Raw genomic sequence first — 15,035 nt, forward strand, 5'->3', positions numbered from 1 at the left:
CAAGACAGTTTGCAATATTAAAATTTTGAATGTATGTAGCTACCAGGCAAACAAGGTAGGATGTTTAACTGAAGCGGAGAGGGGTGGAGTGCCACATACACCCCCTGCCTGCCCTTGGGAGTTACCCTCCAGAAATGGGTGTAAAGGTCACAGAGCATGTAGCCAGCAGACAGCACCTGCCTCTTAGAGCACTACCACTGGTAGCTTAAGGAGAGCTACCTACTTACAGGCTACTCTCAGGTCAGTTTACTAAAAGCTCTGTGCAAATTAAAGTGTGGTGCTCTGGAGGTGAGATAAGAAAGGGGTTGAGTGAATGTGAAAAGTGTGTAGCATGGCAGTGAAAAGAAACACCCAATTCTATTGTAAGGAACTCTGTCTGCTCGGTCAGCTCTGGTCCTCACCATCAAGTAACCTGAGGAAATTAAGCCACACCAGTGATGGCGCTAATTTCAGCTACCCTCACATTCTTAGTTTATTACAGCTGCCTGATCCCAACACCAGTAACAGATCTCTTCACAGGCTATTTCCCATAACAGAAGGCAGTCCTGCTGAAGTGGGGCACAAGCAGCCTACTGTACCTCTGCCTGGGAGAAGGAAAAACATCAGACCAAAGAAAGTGGTTGATTAGTCCAAGCTGTAACACTGAGTGCATTTGAACAGGGAGTCTGACAGAAAATGTAGTTGTCTTCTCTGTGCCTGCTGTCTTCCCCTGGAGTGTATCAACAGTAGCTGCAAGTTAAGATGGACAGACATCATGTCCTTAACTTGATCCACCTTCCTCAATTTACAATACAAAGTGCCAGCATAAGCTTCTTGGAGCATAACATACTTAGCCCGCAACTGTGGGCTAACAACTTGAACGGAAATAGCCCTTAAAATCAATTTTGCTCCTACAGTAACTCTACCAAGCCACTTCTTTCTGACTTTCAAGTGTCCAGGGGCAAGAACTGCATTAAACTTGCATCCACAGTAATTAAGCAAAGTGAAAATAAAGCTATTCAAAGAAACTGCCATGTAGAATTAACTTTCATTTACTGTAACAATAAATTATATTTTTACAATAAAGATTTTACAAATACACCCAAAAGTTAATATCAAAATAAACACTTTAGAACTTTGCCAGTCATCTCATCTCTGTACAAATACATACACGGAAGAGGTAGCTTTAAAGGCCACAGAAGCACTGAAAATGGCTTTTAGAAGGTTTCGTGGACTTAAAGCAGTTTTGGAAAGCAACAAGCAGTACACTCACATAGAGATGTCACCTGGAGAGCAGCGATGAGACAAGTCATGGAGCATAACCCAGAGGGAAAAACCATTCCTGCCTTTACAAGAGAAGTGGCACAAGAGAAGGATGAGTTTTCCAAAAGAACGCTGCTAGCAGGTTCTGATGTATGAAGATTAAGCAGATATTTTAACAAAGGAAAAAACATCTCTTTCCTATGAAAAGAGGTCCAGGACAAACACACCTGGTATGGGGATAGGTCTCTCTTATTTTGTTTTGTTTTTTTTTTTTTTAAAAATGAGCATCAGTCCATTTCTTTCCCCAGTCTATATCGTCTCTGAAACCTTACATAAGTCACTTCACGGGATACGTACATTGCATATGCACTGTAGTCCTTGTGGCCGTAGGGGTGGCAAGGATCACGGGTATCTGGCTTGTATTCAGCTGCTTTCCTTTCAGGCCCCTGGGTGTCACAACATACCCTGTTTTCTCACCTGTCACGTCTCAAGTTTCAGCAAAACAAATGCCTTGCATGGCTTTTCCTACACAAGCATTCACAGACCTAGCTCCTAACACGAACATTGGCAATCTGGAACGCCAGCCCATCGCAGTGCTGTACACCAAACCAGCTGTATCAATCCAGAAAGCCTCACCCGAGACAGAAAGTTCTATTAGCTTGTGATTCTTCGCAAAAATTCTGACATGTAATGTACATATAAGGTACAAGGGGTTTTGTTTTGCCCTTTTTTTCCCTCCTTCAACTCAAATATAAAACAGCACCATCAAGGAAAAAAAAAAAAAGGCAGATTTTTGGCTCCTCGAGTATTTCCCTTGCACACCCCAGAGGAGTTAGACGTGGCTTGGACAAGGAAAAAGCACTGCAGCTCCAAACCTTCACCCATGTGTCACAGCCAGCCCCTGTTCTTGGCCTCCATGTGAGCTGATGCATGACATTGCTTAACAGTGTGTTCCAGCTGTGCCAGCTGGCAACATCCAACTTCTAACCTTTCCCTAGGAAAGAGAAGACAGAAAGGTTATCAGGACACAATGGACCCATTGTATAGATAGGAACATTTCCATACATTTTTCTTTAAAACAAAATTCAAAGGGATTCTAATACCACTTTCAACTCTGTCAAAAGCAGAGAATGCTCAGTACCTCTAGAAATCCAGACAGATTTTTATCTTTATAGCAAAAGATCAGGTTTATTACAGAGCTGGCTAATCATTATGTGGTCCCAGCTGTATCCTGCAATGAAATCTTTAAAAAGGAACAATCCAGGAGCCACACAGCAGACGTTAGTTCAGTCTTCACAACCCAAAACTGAGCCTTCAAATACAAAACATACTGGGTTTTACTGAATGTGTTTAAGCTGCAAGTTAACTATACGTCTCCTAGAGGTTGACGTGTTGCAGACAGAAACAAGTTCTATCCACAGTTACACCACAGTCAGACACCGATTTTAGGCTTCTGGGATAATCTGACTTCAGTCTTTAGTGGGTGCAGGTAATCCTGTTCCTCCTGCACTTGCCCAGAATCTCTAATTTTTCTGATAATCTCTGGAGTGTCACCAGTCAGTAACAACATTTTACAAGCTTATGCTCACACATGTTAAATATTGTTTAAATTATCTACTCCTAAACAGACTTATGGTCACATATTCAATATGGGACACCTGCACTGAGAAAAAAGGCACTATAAGAAATTTTTTTTGGAAAAAAAAACCAAACTTCTAAGCATGCATTTACAGTAACTACAGCAATTCCTGTTTTGGAACATATGGCAGGCTGGCAAACAGCATTGAATGTTTAAATAGCAGCCGCTTCAGTTCAACACATGAAAAACCTTTCCAATTTCCATGTTCTTCTGAGAGAGAGTGAAAGAAAGCTTCCACCCCTCAGAGTGCTTTAATAGATGTTGGCAAAATGACCAGATCCAGGATGTTGTTTCCTCATGTCTAGTTTCATAAAAATCACATGCAGACACCAAACCACTGCGGATCTGCTGCATATTTACTTGCTCAGTTTGACCAGTCTTCTCTGCACAGTTTGCCTTCTTCCCAGCTGTAAAACTGCCAAAATACCTGCTCTTGTTTTTCTATTTGAACTTGGAATTGGATGGTAAAATTCGTTAAATGGTAAACAGCAAGAAAAAAAATAAAAATCCTCATTTCTATACTTAAGCTTGAGTATTTTGCAAACATATTTGCTATTGTGCATAAGGAGAAATAAAAAGGATCAACTACAGATAAGGCAGCTGAATTTAAAAGTTAAAAAAAAATTACCTCATGCATACATAAAAACTGTTGTTTTAAACAAATTTTTATGTTCTTGCTCATATGAGCATGACATACAAGAGGCAAAAAATCCCCTTCAACCCCCTGGGGAAAAGGGACACATGCTCTACCCCTCGTACTGTGTGTCCCTCCTGCCTACTTCACCTCAGAACAGCCCCTCGGCACACAAGGTACTGATGGAAGAGCAACTGCTCTACACGTCATCTGCTGGGTCTTTTCTGCAGGCTCTTCTCTGGTGTTTGCAACCAAATGTAACCCCTGAGGAGCAGCAGATACCAGGAATTATTTGTTGCTTTCCTATTAGAAAAGTAGCTGCAAAGCTTGAAAACAGTTGTCCTGACTCAAAATACAATTTAATAGAATTTTGAACTAAAAAGGGATATGGCAGAAGACAAACTATGCAGTTGTGATATGGAAGTTGCTGTTTTGATTATACATAAAACCCAAGAAGTAGTAGTGACTTTTGCTCTAAAGCTGCTAAAACCAAGGATTTTATATGAACACCTTAAAACAGCCAACCCACAACACAGCAAAAAGCCAGAGCTCCTTTTTACTTTTTGCTTTTCATTGTCTTATGTGAAGGTAGTTTTAAAAACCAATTGGCATCGAAGGGTCACTTACATCAGCTTTCTCAACAGAAGGGGGATTTTAGAAGGTTCAATTCAAACCATCTTCCATATATATATATTCGACCTGTCAGCCTCACCTCTGTGCCTGGGAAGATCACAGACCAGGTCCTCCTAGAAGCTGTGCTAAGTCACATGGAGGACAGGGAGGTGATTCCAGACAGCCAGCATGGCTTCACCAAGGGCAAGTCCTGCCTGACCAACCTAGAGGCCTTCTGTGATGGAGGGACTACAGCAGTGGACAAGGGAAGGGCTACAGATGTCATCTGTCTGCACTTCTGTAAGGCCTTTGACACAGTCCCCCACAACATCCTTCTCTCTAAATTGTGAGAGATGAGGATTTGATGGGTGGACTGTTCTGTGGGTGAGGAATTGGTTGGATGGTCTCATCCAGAGGGTAGTGGTCAATGGCTCAATGTCCAGATGGAGACCAATGACAAGTGGTGTCCCTCAGGGTTCTGTACTGGGACCAGTGCTGTTTAATTTCTCCATCAATGACACAGACAGTGGGATCGAATGCACCCTCAGCAAGTTTGCAGAGGACACCAAGCTGAGTGGTGCAGTTAGTACACCTGAGGGTCAGGATGCCATCCAGAGGGACCTGGACAAGCTTGAGAAGTGGGCCCACATGAACCTCATGAGGTTTGACAAGGCCAAGTGCAAGGTCCTGCACCTGGGCCGGGGCAATCCCCGATATCAATACAGGCTGGGGATGAAGGGATTGAGAGCAGTCCTGCTGAGAAGGATGTGGGAGGCACTGGTGGACAAAAAGCTGGACATGAGCCAGCAATGTGAGCACCGTATCCTGGGCTGCATGGAGAGAAGTGTGGCCAGCAGGTTGAGGGAGGTGATTCTGCCCCTCTGCTCTGGTGAGACCCCACCTGCAGTGCTGTGTCCAGCTCTGGAGCCCTCAGCACAAGAGGGACATGGACCTGCTGGAGCAGGTCTAGAGGAGGCCAAAAATACGATCAGGGGCTGGAGCACCTCCCCTGTGAGGACAGGCTGGGAGAGTTGGGGCTGTTCAGCCTGCAGAAGAGAAGCCTCTGGGGAGATCTTATAGCGGCCTTCCAGTGCTTAAAGGGTGGCTATAAGAAAGATGGGGGCAATCTTTTTAGCAGGGCCTGTTGCAATAGAACAAGGAGTAATGATTTTAAACTAAAAGAGGGCAGATTTAGACTAGATATAAGGAAGAAATTTTTTTTACAATGAGGGTGGTGAAACACTGGCACAGGCTGCCCAGAGAGGTGGTAGAAGCCCCATCCCTGGAAACATTCAAGGCCAGGTCGGATGGGGCTCTGAGGAATCTGATCTAGTTGAAGATGTCCCTGCTCACTGCAGGGGGGTTGGACTAGAGGCCTTCTAAAGGTCCCTTCCAACCCAAACTATTCTATGATTCTGTATTTACATATACTGTATTTACACACAAAATAAATCTCTCGACTACACTGATTTATTTAGACTTTTGTTTCAAAAGAGGACTCTAAACCTGATTACACAGAAAACATTCTGTAACTTTGGTTTTGCATAAGATACTTTCTCAAAAGACCATTTAAAAGGTGGTACTCAAAAAAAAAGAGCAAAAAAAGTGAGGTTGCAAAAGAAAAGCCTGAGAGACCAGCCTCTGAAGAAATTTATTTTTTTTTTATTATGCTGAGCACAAATTTACACACATTATTTTCTTTAGGCCTATATTGATGCAGATCTATATCCAACAGCTAGATTTGTTTGGTTGGGGTTTTTTTATCCACTTGATCAAATTTTTTTTTTTAATTATTATTTTTTTAAAATACAATTCCAACTAAGGGACGCTTTTAAAAGAATACGCATCATACCCTCCCAGTATTTTTTGCTCTCAGGTAGTAGAAACTTGGCAGATCAGCATGTCAGAGCAGGAGGTTAACTCTCCCACAAAAACCAGTCTAAATGCGTTTCTCCAGCAATAACCTATAGCACTGACACAGCTACACTGACGAACGAACATCCATCCTGCTGATGAACAAGCACCGTTCATCAGCTACAAACTGCGCCTCAACTCAGTTTTGACACTGTCGAGTTAGGCACTACTGGGCAGCCAGCAGTAAGCACACAGTGTACTTATTCAGGCTATCAGTCAAGTCTGCATGCAGATCGAGCACCAACATCGGGACGCCTCAGCAATACAAGTTATAAGCCCTCCGCAGCAGTAAGTACCTTGACAGTTTTCAAGAAGAGTTCTTAAAAACTAGCGCAGAAAAATATCTCAGCTGAGACATGAATATTTCATTACTCCTGTCTCAATTAAAATTTTCCCTGCATCATTCTAGTGGCCACCGAGTAAGAGTTACAATGGTAAAAAGTCTGCGTGTAGTATCATACTATTATACCAAAGAACAGTGCAACAGGTTAATTCAAACGTAGTTACTACAGTACCTAGAAATAACATTAAACAGGCCACAAGAGCTTGTTTCTGTGCCCTCAAAAACACAGTGCATCCTGGACTGCAGGTGACTTCCACTGAAACGTGTGAGGCCGGTGTGGGACACCCAGCTGTGCCAGGCTGGCAGAAAGTGACATACAGGGCACTGAAAAGGACCGCCAAGAAACAGAAAAGGGGTAAGGTCTGCAAATGATGTGGCTAGCACTCCCTGAAGGTATCCACTGGCAGTCCTGTGCTTCATCGCCACAGACTGCGTACCAGGACAAGAAACCAAACCATCGCTCTGACCTCACCACACACAACATCTGGCCCCACAGTCAGGAGGACGGCGGCAGGCATAGGGTGCTCTCCCTGGCTAGCAGGGGAACGCCTGGCCACAGGGATTGAGCACACTGGTACTGCTGTGTCACTGCCCATTCCAGAGCTAAGGCATTGGCATCTTCCCAACCCCTGCCTAAGGCAGTCAACTCCACCTCCTTTGGCAGTTTACTGCAAGGTAGATGTACCACGTGGAACAGCGAAAAGAGCAGCGTGAAAAGTCATGCATAGCTTTCAAGTGATCTAACTTAGACGCCCAGGCCTCCAAACAATGTATTTCCTTAGTTCAAACAAGATCACAGGCCTGCAAAACAAACCCTGAATAATTCTTTCTACTGCTTAACCTTTACATCAAATTGTCACTTATTAAATGATATAAATTGTTCACTGCTCAACAGTGAAAATCCAAAAGCCTTAGAAAGTACTAAACAGGTCTTTACATCAGCTGCTTGCCATAAAAATTCAAAACTTGCAATCCAGCAATGCTACTGCCTGCAGTGCACACTCCAGTGGGAAGGGAAGGAGGAAGAAACAAGCGCTTTAACTAACCCTCCCTTAATCTACACAATTCTTCTGCTGAAGCAGCTCGGGACAGTGGTGTGTTCCCACTATTCAAAAGGCAAAAAAGAAAGGCTCACCAGGCTAGGATGTTTGTAAACCTGCTTTATCAGACCTGACGAATCTGTACCATAGAAGATATGGCCAGCCAGGCCTGCCTTTTGCTACCTTTGTGTAACCCCATCTCCTCCCTCGCAGGCTACTGCCTTGCCCCCTAACAGTGATGTTAACTGTGACAGATCTGACTCAGTACAACGGACATTTTTTGTCCCATCACAGGGCTTTGCTCTCACCACATCTCAGTCTCTACCAATATAAGGACAAGGAATATGTGGAAGCAATGTAGGGGGGAACCCCCCTAAGAAAGGAGAGGTCTTAGGTCAACACTACTCAGATATATGAGAGGAAGACTGGAATCCACCAGGTGACTAGCAGGCAAGTTCATAAAAAAAATAAAAAAAAAAGGTCACAAGAGTTTTTAATGGAAAAAAAAGAAAACCAAACTTATTTTGTGCACTTGTCAAAGATGCCAAAAATTGTTACAGCTTCCCTCTGGGGCAGGGTCAGACTTTTTGTTCCATTTATATCCTAAAGATCTGGACCCTCGTCCTTGGCTAGCATCTTCTAAAAGCTGCTGTGAATCCAAAGCCTGTAGTACCACTTAGGAATACAAAAGCAGGGAGAATTGTGCATGTAGCTTTGGCTATTTAGCTCCTAGTAGTCCTTTTCCTTCTCCAGATAAGGAGAAACCCTTTGGATCAAAATTTCAAGATGAGAACATCTGTGGTATACCCTGAAAAAGGAACAGTCAGAGTACAAATATTCTAGACAGGAATTTATCTCCCAAAGAATTCAGAGCCCAGGTTGTAGTAAAAATGTTGCCTGGTAATTGAAGCAGGGGGAAACACTTTGTTCAGTGTGTTTCTGCCAAAGCACAAGTAATTCAGCCAGCCTTAAAGCAGTTTCCTTTCCTGCGCCTTTGCTCTTGGAACATCTCTTTTTAATTGAGTGCTTTTAAAACCCCATTTAGCATCTCTGCTTTATAAGGTGGAATCATTTTATTTCACTTCTGTAATACCAAATAGCTTTCATTGCTGTAATAACTTAGAACAACAGAGATAACTAGTTCTTTGAAAATCCGTGGATTGAATTAATAGTAACAAATCCTAATGTTTGCTTCATTTGCTTTGTATGTTTTCAAAGGACATAACTTATATGTAACAAAAACGTCACCCTCACCCTGTACTGCTCATCCAGAAAACCAAAGTTTTTGTAAGAACATTTGTTTTGGCCATGAAATCTACTGTGGCTCACAGAATTCATGAGAGCAGACTAAGTTTCCAGGCTTTCTGATAAAATAGGGACCTAGGGACATCTTTCAAACACCAAGAAACTACAGTTCCCTTAGTATCCTTAGCACAATACCAAAGGCTCTATGTACACTGCAGATTTTATACAGACAATGAAGGAGATGCCCACAAATGTCTGAAAACTTGAGAACTACAGAAGTGCTGGCCATCAACTCAAGACAGTTTAAGCTTCTAAACTGTTTTTCTCTGCTGATACATAGATTGAATCTCTCCCTTCCTGAGTAACTTTTCTCCCCTGACCTAGCAATTTGCAGTTTCAAATTCACAAGTGGTTTAGGAAATCAGTATCAATCCAGGCAAAGGAAAGCTTTTTAGAGTAACTCTCCTATTCAGATTATTTTAATCTGCAAGCCTTTTACACAGTTGATGGAACCGTGCTTCATATCCTGGCAAGTTACAGCTAATTCATATCCATATAACAGCAACATCAAAGAAAATATTTACCCATCTGGTATTATCCACTTAAGATTTATTAAAAAAAAAAAAATATGGCATTTTGAAAACCTCACAGAATCTGGATTTACACAAATTCAGAAAGAAACCTTTTATGAGCCAGAAATGTTACTGTAAAGACCGTAAGGCTTGCATGACACTCATTTTTAGATTAAAGTTTTCAAGGCCTTTAACTCAGCTGTACAACAGAACACTTATTTTCCTAACTGAACTGTAAAAAAGACTCATAAAAAGAAAAGTACCCTTGGAAACAAGTCTTGGGATCTCACGTTTGTTTCTCCTTTTTTTCTAACCGTACTTGTAAATGGCTTAGTAACATACGATGGTTTAATTTACAACTTCAGTAATGATGGCCACAACGTAGCACAGCAACTGCAGATATGCCTGGTTTTCACAGTACAGTTTAATCACTTGAATCGCCTTGAGAATTGCAGGGCTTTTTGCTCTGCTGATTTAAGCAAAGTTCTCATAATAACGAGTTCTGTTAGAAGAAATACCTGACCAAACCAGAATTTCAGTTATAATCAAATTCATTTAAATGCAGCCTTGTGCTCTAACCTACCTTGCAATGAATACACTGTCTCTGTCTGCCACTAAGCCATGGATTCAAAACTGGTAAAGAGGGACCAACACCTCGCCTCAAAGTCGAACAGCTGAAAATCACTTTGCAGATGCTAATGGCTCATCTCTAATTTCATTTCTGTCCTCTTCTACTCTGCTGTAGTAGTAGGTTATTAAATAAAAAAGGGGGGGTGGGCAGGGGCAAGAAGAAAATATCCCGCTGATCTTACCCTATGCCACACCTACAATGGTGATTTTTTTTCTTTATCCAAACAATTTCTCTTATGGTACTGTTTAATACAGTACATGCTAAAATCCTGTCTCAAAACCCATCTGTTTTTTGTCAGTAACTGGCTTACCGATATATCTCTTGTGAAACACACTCATAAAGCTCCTCAGCAGTGAATTTTATACTGTTATTTATCTGAAACAAAGAACGAAGAATTAACATAGTAATTTACCAAGTTATCACATATCTATTAAAATTATACAGCTGGTATAACAGATACGGTCAAAGTATTACCTAACAGGCTCTCAAGTTGAGACAGTACATAAAAAAGTCACGCTGTGTATCATAAAATCAAATATTACAAATTAACAATCCTGATCGTATATAACAGGAGTGATAGATATCCCTCCAGCTCCATTTTTTAACAACTTCTGCACAAATCTAAAAGACCTTAAATAATTCTTCCTCCACTCTTAATTTAGCCTATAGTTCTACAGCAAATGAAGTAAATTCTGACTCACGTTAATTCCATAAATACATGTACAGGCCCAAACCCCAAATACACTTTCCTGTATAGGAGAGGACTGCAAATCTGAAATACGTAATATACTAAATGGAAAAATACCTCTATTCTACTGCAAACACACGCTCATTTCAATTTCTCTTCTTAAAATCTTTTAGCACAAATTAGTTAAAACTTCATTAGTAACTGGTAATTTCAACTTATCTTTTTCCTCTGAACTGCGGCCAACACTCTCCATAGAGCTATCTAATGCAATGCACCCTCTTTTTAAAATGACTAGGTTAGGGACCTTCTGTTGACTTCAGCTTCAAGGCTTTTTACTCTCAACAGCAAGTCAGTCACAAAAGGCGTGCTCAGGAAGTCAAGCACACAACTCAAATACCAGTAGATTCGAGTAACTTCTGGTAGGTGTCTAATTTTTCTGTCCAATGTCTAATAAATAAGAGCAAATCTTCAAAATTCTAGCTTAATGGAAGCACAATGTTGAGACAGCTAACCTCTTAACTACTGTAAATAAAAAACTGGAACTGAAGTGTATCTGACAAAACATTAAAGAAAACTTCATACCTCATTGCTTATCAGGAAGTTATAGAGGGTCCAAATATCTTGGAAACTACGGGTTGGGGTCAAAATTCTGAAAAAGAAAAGTTTTCGTATTTTTTTTAAGCAAGTATAAAAGGATTCTATGGAAGAGTTAAAAAAATAGTCAGAAATGCTTCATGGGAAAAAGAAATCTAATTACTTTCTTTAAACAAAAAGGCAAATCTGGTCTTTCAAGAATTTTCCCTTCCACTCATCCCTTTCTACTCCTCTACAAGAATTAAATGAGCTTATTTCTGTAAGGACTTTCCATGAAGGTTTTTCCTAATTAAAAATGCAACTGATGTTTTTATAAGCAATTTCTCTATATGGACAGGAAGAAACCCAGCGATAATTAAAAGCCTTTTGTTTCACATAAGCAAAGCCTGCTGTATTAATGTGGAGCAACAGAACAGCGACACGCAATACAAAACTTTCCCACACCAGCTACAGCTTTAACTCATTCCCTCCAGTATTCTAAAGTACAACTCAAATGCTACAATTTACATACCATTTTTGCTACTTCTAACAAAACCAATTCCTACCCAATATTAAGAAGTGAAGATGGGCTTTGACAAGCTGAAGAGAGGTGTCTTTATGAAGAAGCTGGTGTCATATGAAATATCGGTATTTTATTTAGCCACAAGTGCACACAGCAGCCGGCAACATTTCAGTCTTCCCCAAAACCTAGTCCTTGTTCATCACATTACAAGCGGAGACACCACCCGCAGAAGAAAGCATCAGCTTTGGTCTCTCTGCAAGTTGTTGCAAAGTTCTGAGAGATGCACAACCTTTTCCACAAGGCTCCAAAAACGATCCAATATGAAAGACATTATCTCGAAAATTAATTATCCTAATCTATTTCAGCAGATATAATTCAGTTACATCTCAGTGTAAATTAATTTGCATTCACTAGGGACAAACAGAACCCTCTTAAACATTACAAAATGTACATTAAAATCTACATTAAAAACCATGTAACACTTCAATATATTAAGAAATACTGATAAAATTCTGCCTTATGTTAAGTTTTAAGGATATAAATAAAGATTAAGAAAATGACTGGATTTGGGGAAAAAAAAATTGAAGAAAAATCTTCTTTTTGGTAAGCTCTATTTACTTTCCCATGGGAAAGTGCCCAAATTCTCCCCTCCCTCCCTTTGCAAGCTGTAAGCCTTTACAAATGAATTAATTAGGAAATAAAAAAAAAAAAACCCCACACAAGACAACAAACAAATGGAAAACTAACAGAATAAGTGAAAAAACCCAGTTAAAAAAGACACTGTATTTAAAACAGGCTGGAAGACAGTGACACACCACAGGATTTATCATTACTGGTAAGTCCGCTGCTTATTTTCATCATGATTTTACAGAGAAATTATCACTGTTAAAAAATGTCGCACATTCTTCCCCCCTTCGTAAGAAGATGTATCCAGAATTTTTTTCTTAAACTAAAAACATTTAACCTGCCAACTAAAAGTCATCAAGAGAACCAACTGGCTGGTTTTCCTAAAAATACCTTGAAGCCTTCAACTGCTACCTCAGCGAGAAAGCTATCAGCTTTGACAGCGTAAAACCCCGGCAAAGACAATTTGGCAAACATCCTTGGAAACGCCGGGAATCTTGGCAGCTTGGGCTGCATCGCAGCTAAGATTCCCACCAACCAGCTCCATGTAGCCATTAGCCAGCAACCCTGTCTGCATGGGACAATACATCAGCTTTAGCTATCGCATCAGTCATCTGCAACATAAATAAATGAGTGTACCCGAGCCTGGGAAAGTGTGATTTCTATTGCTGATGATTTTTGCACCACTCTGCCTTCTATTTCATGCAAAAAGGAGGAAAGCTTGCATGTTTGTTTTCATAAAACTGAATACAGAACTGTACAAAACATAAAAGGTAAGATACTACTAGTAACTTCACCTGAGGGCCGCTACATGCTGCTACAGAATATGTTGGGGCAAAAATATGTTCACCACTATATTTTTCCTGCTGTGCCAAGGACACATATGCAAGGGTGTTGGATAAGTAAGACTGCTGCCACAGTTGAGCTGCCAATGGGAAACCCAGCCAGGTAAGCTTTCTACAGGAAGGATGGAGGGTGCGGGGCAAGGGAAGCTAGTGAGAGAAAGACCTGTGTTAATGACAGCCTTCTGGACCTTGTGGAAGAAAAATGTATGTAGAACGTACAAAAAGGTGAAGGGAGAGACTGAGAGCAGAGTGGAAGGCTGGACTAAATGGTGCTGCCTTTCCCTTTGACTACACAGCATCTCCGCACGGCTATTTATGTCCTCCTGACTTCTAACTTCCCAGAGCAGAGAAGTGGCTAGAAAATTCTTCACTCCATTGTTCTTAGCAAGGCCAAACTTAAAGAAAACCAGTTTGAAAGTAATTTTTGAAGCCATATTAGACTGTAATTCCAAGGCCATTTTTAGACCCCTGGTTTTGCACAGATCTTTAGCTGTACTGTGAGTATGAAAGCAGCCAACACACCACTCACACTTCCTTTCCCTTAAACTAATACGATGAAAGCATCAGCATAACATACACTGCATGTGATCTTTTCTCACTGAAGGGAGCACTTTTCAACAATTAGTTAGGATGCTGCAGACTTAAAAACTATTCCTTTGATGTTTCCCAGACTATGCACTTTAGGCACTCAATAAGGTAACCCTCATCACTCTTTATATTCATTTCTCATCAGGAAAACTGGAAAACATACTTATTTTTGTACTGGTGACGAAAATGTACCAGCAAACAGGTAACATTATTGGTTTAACTTGCTCTAAGTCAGCAGACCTCAGGTGGATGTACAAACCAGCTGTGCTTCTGGTTCTTTGGCAAAAAAAACCAAAGCAAAATGCATAAATAAGCATACAAGTTAACTTAATGTTAAATCCTGTAACTTACTGAATGGCATTTGCTTGGATTATGACAGCAATTGCTTCTGGGTTTATAACATGAAATGAGAAGTCTGACATTTGGCTCAAAGCCTTACAATATCTTCAAATAAAAGACATTTGTTGTTTTCAAGGAAGAACCATTGCTACATACAGAGGACTGAAAAGAAGTTGGTGAGAGAAGAGCTTGCACCGTAACTTCCTCCACAAATTCTTTACAGGTCAGCATTCATAAAACATGCTTATTGCTGTTTTCAACTAGAACTGAAATGCAAGCTTCAGTCTTGGAATATATTTTTCTGCAGAAAATTGTAACACATGCCTGTCCGCACAGCAATGATTTCACACCACCGCTGCCATCTACTGGTTTTAATCATTTTATATTCCTTACATCTCCTGTAGCCACCACTTGAGTGTTACAGAAAATAGAAATTTTAAGAGAAGATGTACATCGGGAAATCTGAACATCTTTGCACATCGACTCTGCATGTATTACTTCATTAAATCAAGTTGATCTTGTTTTCATCAAAGTTTCACAGGGAAAAAGTCTACCTCAGCTATAGAACTGTGTCTAGAGAAACCCCTCTAAACGAGTATTCATGAAGCAACTGGGCTCTGACATAAAACTCTTCCAACGTGCACTCTGAATCTCAGAATTGTGACCACGGCAATATTAACCACTGCTTTTTCTTCTCTCTCAACATGACATCAAATGTTATTTCAAAAGCTGAGGGTGGAAATCCACTAAACAACTCCACCTTTCCTATCAGCACAGCCATGCAAAACCAAACTACAAACGACCTCACATTATGTACTTCAACTTCTAACTAATCCAAACATCATGCTCTGAGCAGGTGTTGGCAAGGATGCTGGGTGACATGAAAGCTGGACTGCCACTAAAATGCAATTTGTTGATCAAGCTAAAAAACTATAGTATGGTTCGATGCAGTTTTCTGAAAATATTTAGCACATCAGGTAGAG

General features: G+C 40.7%; 1 protein-coding gene across 2 annotated transcripts in view; it reads right to left on the reverse strand.

The window, feature by feature from the left end:
- Nucleotides 1–1,359: 1,359 nt before the first annotated feature.
- SWT1 (SWT1 RNA endoribonuclease homolog) overlaps nt 1,360–15,035 on the reverse strand; it is a 40,994-nt gene continuing 27,318 nt past the window's right edge. For both annotated transcript variants that reach the window (XM_086462322.1, XM_086462321.1), the window contains exons 17-19: nt 11,143–11,209; nt 10,183–10,247; nt 1,360–2,236 (exon numbers count right to left, since the gene is read on the reverse strand). In XM_086462322.1, coding sequence (XP_086318448.1) covers nt 2,131–2,236; nt 10,183–10,247; nt 11,143–11,209 — 238 coding nt within the window. In that variant the 3' untranslated portion in view covers nt 1,360–2,130. The remainder of the gene's footprint in view (nt 2,237–10,182; nt 10,248–11,142; nt 11,210–15,035) is intronic.

The sequence above is a fragment of the Leptosomus discolor genome, chromosome 3 (genome assembly GCF_034619465.1).
Source record: "Leptosomus discolor isolate bLepDis1 chromosome 3, bLepDis1.hap2, whole genome shotgun sequence".
Taxonomy (NCBI): Eukaryota; Metazoa; Chordata; class Aves; order Leptosomiformes; family Leptosomidae; genus Leptosomus; species Leptosomus discolor.